Here is a 9,304-nt window from a genome sequence, read left to right as displayed (position 1 = left end):
TTACCCCTATTCCCAAGCAGTACTTTGGAGTTACAACAAGCATGGATTGGAAATATTCGCTGATTGAATGGAATGAGGTTGTCGAGATTATCAGCTCCACCCATTGTGATATCTGCCCACTGAATATTTATACTGAATTCCAGCTTCTACCAATACACTGTCCAAAAAAATTGCTCATTTCAGGTGAGACATCTACGAACCCCTCTCATTGATGGATACCTTTGCTAGTGTATACAGTGAACCCTCGTTTATCGCGGGGGTTACGTTCCAGAACCCCCCGCGATAAACGAAAATCCGCGAAGTAGCGACCATATATATATTTTTTTTAAATATATATTTTAAAGCATTATGAACTCCCCACACTCTTATTAACCTTTCCCATACTCTTATAAACACTTCCTATACTCTTAAACACTTTTTACACTCTTAAACATACGTAATTTTAACAACATATAAAATTCTAATGGGTACTCACCATTGAAGATACTGTAGCTACCCATGGGTTCCCCAAGCAAGACCAGCATCAGAATCTCCTTGCTCCAGCCGGTGACGTCACCGGCGGGGATTCCCGGCGCGAGAGTGGCTGGTCACGTGACCGCTAAAGCGTGCCGCGCTTTGCGGGTATAATCAGCTACACCTGTTGATCACGTGACCACCGATTCACCGAAGCACGCCACGCTTGAGAGGCGTGGCTTTCGGTTTCTGGTTGTGCTTTATAATGCAGCCCGATAAATGGGCTTTTCAGTGTTCCCGAGTTGGTTTTGAGAATAAATATCTTCTCGGACGAGTTTGTGTCTTGCCCGTCATTTCGTCCGTATCAAGCAAGAGCCCCGGCTCTTCAATACTACAACTTGCGTGATGAAGATGATGATGAATTAGCTGTGCAGTACTGATGACGATGAAGGTGATGACGATGATGAATGTACTGGCGTTTTCCATACGCACGACTCTTTGTCTACCCTTCTACTGTACACTATGTACAGTATTTTATTTCTTGTAATATGTTTTAAATACTGTATTTTTCTTATTTCTTTACGTTTTTTAAAATTTTTAGGCTAGAAAATGCTTATTTTACCACAAAAATATTTGAAATAATAGTATATAAAAATACATTTATACCGCAAAATCCCGCGATATAGCGAAAAATCCGCGATATAATTTTACATATACTAGCGAGAAAAAACCGCGATGTACCGAATCCGCGAAAAGTGAACCGCGATATAGCGAGGGATGACTGTATATATATTAGGGTGGTGCTCAAAATAATTAAAAAAAAATATTTACTGGGACATGGCTTTATGTTGTTCCTTTTGTTCCACAATGAAAAGACACCAAATATGAAAGCAATCTGATTTTATTTAGGGGTGCCACATCAGCCTTCAAACTAAATGTGTCTACAAAACTTTTCTATATATGGATCGAAAGCAAAACCAGAAGTTTGTTTTATGAAAATCCACCCTCCACTCACTTTCTTTGTATTCTAGCAAACACAAGTTACAATAGCTGCACAAATAGCACTATATTGCTATGAAAACTCAAATTCAATGATAACAATCCAAATGTTCAGTTCATAAAATGAAGAGACACCATATCACATAATATTAAAAAACCCAAATATAATGAGAAATGTAACTCCTATTTCTGGGCCTGTTTCACCACTGTTGCCTTCTTGGCATCGGGGTACATCTTCCTGTGAGCAGCAACAACTTGGAGCAGAGCTTGCTTTTGCTCTTCATCCTTTGTAAGGAGCTTATTGTAGTCTTGCATCAATGCGACACCCCTTTCTGCCCTGTCGTTCACCACGACTAAGCCACTGGTGGCTTTCTTTGCTTCCTGAAAGCTGGTTTCTTGCTCCCATGAACCAGGATCCTTATCCATCCAATCAGTTGGGGTCCCTAGGATGCTGAAGAAATGCTTGGTGTGTTTTGTTATGAGGCCAGCGATTGACAGGGCGGTTCCTCGTTTGATAGCTGGTCTCTTTGGAGAGGGGTTTTCACCGTCATTTTTCAATGCTTCAATCATATTGATCTTGCTTTCTTTGTCAATTCTGGTGTCAAAGAATGCAAATGCCACTAGTACTGGGCTCATGTACCACGTGTGGCGGCCAAGTGCCTTCAAGGCTGCCTGAGCCATCTTCTGATTGATTTGTTCAAACTTTTCCAACTTCTTGAAGAGGTTAATGTCATTCAGGGGAGCCTCAATAGCTTGTGGAGCCCGAAACCAAGCCTGTACATACACAAGGCAGACAAAAATGTTGAAGGCTCGGAGTTCTCTCGCCTCTCGAAGTGTCAAGTGGAACTCTGACCGAAACATGAACACCTGTAGTGAATATAGTGCTTTTGCCATCCATCTGGCTCTGTGCATTGCTCCTGGAGCCATGATCCGGATTCCACGAGGTGGGATTCCTCCCATGTAGATGACAGTCAGTTCTAGGAGTTCACGATAATCATCTCGTGGCTGCTGATCTTTCAAACACACAAGAACGTTTTTGCTTCCAACACAGTGTCTACAGATCCCATTGAAGCCTTCCTCTCTGAGAATTGATCGTGAAGAAACTTCCTGTCCTCGGGGTTGGTGATTATGGCCTCCGAATCTGCATGCCTAAGATCAAACGTCTTCTCCAAGGAGGCCTTGAAGGATGCTTCCTTTTTCTCTTGGGTCGCACCACCCCGCTTTGCACCTTTTTGGAGGCTCCTCCATTCTTCATATAGCCTCTCCAAACGATGGATGCAGTGCTGCTTCGTCGTTGTAGGTAGGTGAGCTTTTTCCCAGAACTTCACAACCTCTTCAATGGTGAGGGTTGCACTCTCCCGGGCAGTGCGATTCTCCTTCTTCAGGTGATGGAAAAACAGGACAAGAGATTGATGCACAGTTGGGAGCTTGGCACCTTTGATGGCATCTCCAGAAGTGGACCCAATGAGATACACATTATCCTGAGCCCGAGTTTTCAATGAAACACTGGTACTAGCACATGCCATATCTGCAAAATAAGCAAGAATGTGGGTAAAATCCTGTTAATTCTTACTCCACAGGGTCACTCTCTACAAAAGAGCCACAGTCAATAAGTTAGGCCTACATATTACACACTAAAAAAGCGTACCCCTGACCCCGGGAACCTGTACAAAACATGCATGAAAATTGCCCAGATAGTGATCATAGGAAGTCTCAAAACTGTATGTATAATATATTGTATATATATAATGTATAATGTGTATATGTATATTTATTATTTAATGTATATTTACTATATATTTATTTTTAATATTATATTTAATGTATAAATATAATTATGTATTTATTTTGTGTATATACAGCCCTGGTGTTGACCTGGCTGGTATATACAGCCCTGAACCCTGGTGTTGGGCTAGCGGCTAGGGTGCCGGCTTAGGATCCTAGGATCCTGGGTTCGAATCCCGGTCGATTGCTGAATTAACGCCAGGGGGGTTGACTCAGCCTGTCATCCTTCCGAGGTCGGCTAATTGAGTACCAGTTCACTGGTAATTCCCTGTTTGTCGTTAAAGGCGGCAAAAAGGGTTGGCGTCAGGAAGGGCATCCGGCCGTAAAACATTGCTTCAAAAAGGGGACCAAAAAACAACAACAACCACGGTTCCCGAAAAAGGCCAACCCCCGCTTGCGGGGAAAAATGGCCTCTAAAGGTGGTTTTTATTTATTTTTATATACAGCCCAAAAAATGGGAATTCCTATTTTTGCATGGGGGAAAATTCATCACTGATGTGGCACCCCTAATTATTATTGGATTCCATTCACATTTGGTGTGGTTTCCTTTCACACTAAAAGGAACAACAATAGACCATGTCCCAGAGAAAATCTGCATTTTGCTTTTTTGAAGCCCACCCTAATATATATATATATATATATTGTTATTCTTCTTCCTGGAAACAGGCACAATAATATATCTAGCTGGAATCGGTAGATTATATGTCTTTGAACACAATGGAAATAGTGTTGTGAGGAAACAGAAAAAAAACAACAAAAAAAAAATGAGCGACTGTGTCTGTTCTGCACGAAACCATCCTCCAGACCGTTTGCTCTGACTCAAGGGCCCTGTGGGTTTCTGCTCGGATAGGTATAGATTGCAGGGTTTATTATACCAGTGAAGGCAATTTATCATGCAAGCGGTGATGCACGATAAAACAGGCGATTTAGCAATTCATTAACAGGCTTTTTCTTCCTTTTTGAATGCTTTGCTCAACTCCTCAAATTGACCTGGCTCTTAAGGGGTCGACTTTGCCAGGTATGCATGACAAAACGATTGTTGCATACTTTCAGACTCGCAGATTCCCCCACTGTGTCATAACGTCATGAGATTAGAGTGCTCACCATTAATTTTAAATTATCGACACTCATAAACCCTCCTTGTGTCTTGTTTTGGAAAACGCTGAAATCATTTTCAGTCCTTTCACTCTTTGGCTCCCAATTAGCAAAGGAACCTTGGCAGCTCCTCGGCCATTTCCTTTAGCCCATTGGCTAGATCGGATCATTTTTTATTCTAAACATCCAGAGGTAAGGAATCGAATTTTTATTGCAACATTAAACGAAAAGACTCTTCATTAATTCACCAATTACCTCCGCCACCGAAGGTGGATGGAGGTTATGTTTTCACCACTGTCTATTTGTCTGTTTGACTGTTCATCTGTCTGTCTGTCGGTCTAACTGTGAGCAGGATATCTCAAAATGTTAGACCGATTCGGACGAAATTTGGTGGACAGTTTTGGTATTTGACAAGGACGAATGGATTTGATTTTGATGAAGATCTGGATCTGGATCCTCCTCACAATTCTATCTCAGAGTTCTCCAGACAGTTCCTTGGACTTCATGGTAGAGTTTCACCTTTGACATGCACTGTCAACTGCGGAACCTTATATAGAAAGGTGTTTCTTTCTAAATCATGTCCAATCAATTGAATTGGCCACAGGTGGACTCCACTCAAGTTGTAGAGACATCTCAAGGATGATCAAAGGGAATTGGATGCACCTGAGCTCAATTTGGAGTGTCATAGCAAGGGGGTTGTAAAGTCCTTACGAGATTGATGGCATCGCAAATCGAGGGAATCAGAGACACAAAGCAAGCGTCCAAACAGCGCACCATCATAGAATCCACTATGAATTCTTCATTGTACCAGAGGGTGCTTGAGGATAATGTGAGGCCATCTGTCGGAAAGTTGAAGCTCAACTGAAGGTGGACCTTGCAACATGACAATGACCCAAAACATACCAGTAAATCCACCAAGGAATGGCTGAAAAGAAAGAAATGGAGGGTTCTGGAATGGCCAAGTCAAAGCCCCGATCAAAATCCCATTGAGATGTTGTGGGGGGATTTGAAACGAGCTGTGCATGCAAGAAACCCCTCAAACATCGCACAGCTGAAAGAATTCTGCATGGAGGAGTGGGCAAAATTTTCTCCCAGTCGATGTCAGAGACTGGTAGACAGTTATAAGAAGCGCCTACTTGAGGTTGTTTCTGCCAAAGGGGGCAATACCACCTATTAGAGCCAAGGGTGTACTTACTTTATCCACATGCGAAATTTGCATTTATGTTTATTTAAATTATACAATGGACTACAAAATGTAAATGTTTCATGATATTTGTTATATTATATCACCTTTATCTATCAATATTGTTGAAATGAAGATCAAAGAGCTGTATGTTGAAATATGTTGAAAAAGTCAAAACTTTACATGGGGTGTACTTACTTTTTCACGTGACTATATATATATATATATATATATATATATATATATATATATAATATATATATATATATATATATATATATATATATATATATATATATATATATATATATATATATATATATGTATATATGTATATATATATGTATATATATATATATATATGTATATATATATATATATATGTATATATATATATATATATATATGTATATATATATATATATATATATGTATATATATATATATGTATATATATATGTATATATATATATCTATTAATTATCTATATAATTATAAAATTGAAATCTTGCGTGTTTGTATGTAACATTCGATCGGTCCGGGGGCGTGGCTTACCCCTTTGAGAGAGTAGTAATATCCACCATTTTATTAACTCGCATAGCTTTGAGGCCTGTTTTGTAGGCCCGTGGTGTCTTGCTCTCTCTCTCAGTTTTATTTCAAATCAAATTCGATATATCATTTCATTTTTCACAGTCGCTAACATAGTTTTAGACTCGGTTGAAAAAAAACGGGAAGAAAATCCGATGAAAGTTTCCGTTTATAGAACGAAATGAATTCTGAAAGGCTTGTATCTTCAAGGCCATTGAGTCTGTTTCACGCCTTTATCTTCAATGTAAGTCGCCATCTGATTTCATTTTTATCGATGGTTTTAGACTCGGTAAAAGAAATAATTGAGAACATTCACGCACACACGGGAAATTGCAGAGATATATTTAAAAAATCGCGCCATGTTGATATACGAAAATACACCGCCTAAAATAACAGGCATACAGTATATATCTTCGTCATTTCATTCAACATTATTACCCGGAAGTAAAATATGTTTCAGGAAATTACCCAGAGATATTTCTTCGATTTAAAAAATTATTTATATGCGCATACACTTTAAATAGGTTTATTTGAAATCTTTAATTTTCACAATGTAATTTATTTGTCATTTGATGATCGGCAAAACGATAGCACAAACACAATACTATTTGCAGGAAGAATGTCGTATCAACCCTCCGACGGCGCTACGGACGCGGACAACGAATCACACCTCAGGTCTATGGACGCGAATAGCAACATCCGCACGAATCAGTCATCAATGATTTTCATTGACGTGCCTGGAGGCACAGGGAAGACGTTTCTTATTAACCTGATTCTCTCTAAAGTGAGAGCGAGTGGAGAAGTTGCCCCCTGCGGTGGCCTCATCTGGCATAGCTGCTACCCTCATGCCTGGTGGAAGAACAGCGCACTCAAGGTTCCAAATCCCTCTGACACCGAGGGAAGATGGCGTATGCAACATCGATAAAAATTCCACTATCGCAGACCTCTTTCGAAGTACAAAACTCATCGTGTGGGATGAGTGTCCTATGATCAGGAGAGAGAGTTTCGAGGCTGTGGATCGCACGTTGCGTGATGTATGTGACAAAGACGAGCCTTTTGGAGGGATCTTGACGATATGCTGTGGTGATTTCCGTCAACGTGATCGGAGATAAGGGCCGAAATCACGTGTCACAGGTAAGTGATTTAGAACGCTGTAGAGGTGACTGGTGAGCCTTATGGCTTGCTGGCCCAAATAATCTCCCTGATGATGTCCAGCATTCGCTTTAGTTCTATTCTCATATCTATTCAAACTGACATTGACCCAACGGGTCATGGGTCGTCTAGGGGTAGCATCATCATCATCATTGGCTGAGGGGTAGCATCATTGGCTGAGGGGTAGCATCATTGGCTGAGGGGTAGCATAATTGGCTGAGGGGTAGCATCATTGGCTGAGGCGTAGCATCATTGGCTGAGGGGTAGCATCATTGGCTGAGCGGTAGCATCATTGGCTGAGGGGTAGCATCATTGGCTGAGGGGTAGCATCATTGGCTGAGGTGTAGCATCATTGGCTGAGGGGTAGCATCATTGGCTGAGGGGTAGCATCATTGGCTGAGGGGTAGCATCATTGGCTGAGGGGTAGCATCATTGGCTGAGGGGTAGCATCATTGGCTGAGGGGTAGCATCATTGGCTGAGGGGTAGCATCATTGGCTGAGGTGTAGCATCATTGGCTGAGGTGTAGCATCATTGGCTGAGGGGTGGCATCATTGGCTGAGGGGTAGCATCATTGGCTGAGGGGTAGCATCATTGGCTGAGGGGTGGCATCATTGGCTGAGGGGTGGCATCATTGGCTGAGGGGAGGCATCATTGGCTGAGGGGTAGCATCATTGGCTGAGGGGTAGCATCATTGGCTGAGGGGTAGCATCATTGGCTGAGGTGTAGCATCATTGGCTGAGGTGTAGCATCATTGGCTGAGGGGCGACATCATTGGCTGAGGGGCGACATCATTGGCTGAGGGGCGACATCATTGGCTGAGGGGCGGCATCATTGGCTGAGGGGCGGCATCATTGGCTGAGGGGCGGCATCATTGGCTGAGGGGCGGCATCATTGGCTGAGGGGCGGCATCATTGGCTGAGGGGCGGCATCATTGGCTGAGGGGCGGCATCATTGGCTGAGGGGCGGCATCATTGGCTGAGGGGCGGCATCATTGGCTGAGGGGCGGCATCATTGGCTGAGGGGCGGCATCATTGGCTGAGGGGCGGCATCATTGGCTGAGGGGCGGCATCATTGGCTGAGGGGCGGCATCATTGGCTGAGGGGCGGCATCATTGGCTGAGGGGCGGCATCTTTGGCTGAGGGGCGACATCATTGGCTGAGGGGCGACATCATTGGCTGAGGGGCGACATCATTGGCTGAGGGGCGACATCATTGGCTGAGGGGCGTCATCATTGGCTGAGGGGCGTCATCATTGGCTGAGGGGCGACATCATTGGCTGAGGGGCGGCTTCATTGGCTGAGGGGCGGCTTCATTGGCTGAGGGGCGGCTTCATTGGCTGAGGGGCGGCATCATTGGCTGAGGGGCGGCATCATTGGCTGAGGGGCGGCATCATTGGCTGAGGGGCGGCATCATTGGCTGAGGGGCGGCATCATTGGCTGAGGGGCGGCATCATTGGCTGAGGGGCGGCATCATTGGCTGAGGGGCGGCATCATTGGCTGAGGGGCGGCATCATTGGCTGAGGGGCGGCATCATTGGCTGAGGGGCGGCATCATTGGCTGAGGGGCGGCATCATTGGCTGAGGGGCGGCATCATTGGATGCGGGGCGGCATCATTGGCTGAGGGGCGGCATCATTGGCTGAGGGGCGGCATCATTGGCTGAGGGGCGGCATCATTGGCTGAGGGGCGGCATCATTGGCTGAGGGGCGGCATCATTGGCTGAGGGGCGGCATCATTGGCTGAGGGGCGGCTTCATTGGCTGAGGGGCGGCATCATTGGCTGAGGGGCGGCATCATTGGCTGAGGGGCGGCATCATTGGCTGAGGGGCGGCATCATTGGCTGAGGGGCGGCATCATTGGCTGAGGGGCGGCATCATTGGCTGAGGGGCGGCATCATTGGCTGAGGGGCGGCATCATTGGCTGAGGGGCGGCATCATTGGCTGAGGGGCGGCATCATTGGCTGAGGGGCGGCATCATTGGCTGAGGGGCGGCATCATTGGCTGAGGGGCGGCATCATTGGCTGAGGGGCGGCATCATTGGCTGAGGGGCGGCA

At 44.6% G+C, this 9,304-nt stretch overlaps 1 protein-coding gene across 2 annotated transcripts in view; it reads right to left on the bottom strand.

The window, feature by feature from the left end:
* Positions 1 to 1,316: 1,316 nt before the first annotated feature.
* The window catches only part of LOC144892897 (uncharacterized), a 37,379-nt gene continuing 29,391 nt past the window's right edge, over positions 1,317 to 9,304 (bottom strand). For both annotated transcript variants that reach the window (XM_078781321.1, XM_078781322.1), the window contains exon 2: positions 1,317 to 2,980. In XM_078781321.1, coding sequence (XP_078637447.1) covers positions 1,636 to 2,412 — 777 coding nt within the window. In that variant the 5' untranslated portion in view covers positions 2,413 to 2,980 and the 3' untranslated portion in view covers positions 1,317 to 1,635. The remainder of the gene's footprint in view (positions 2,981 to 9,304) is intronic.

The sequence above is a fragment of the Myxine glutinosa genome, chromosome 7 (genome assembly GCF_964187855.1).
Source record: "Myxine glutinosa chromosome 7, kmMyxGlut1.1, whole genome shotgun sequence".
Classification (NCBI taxonomy): domain Eukaryota; kingdom Metazoa; phylum Chordata; class Myxini; order Myxiniformes; family Myxinidae; genus Myxine; species Myxine glutinosa.
This window is presented reverse-complemented; position numbering and strand designations above follow the sequence as displayed.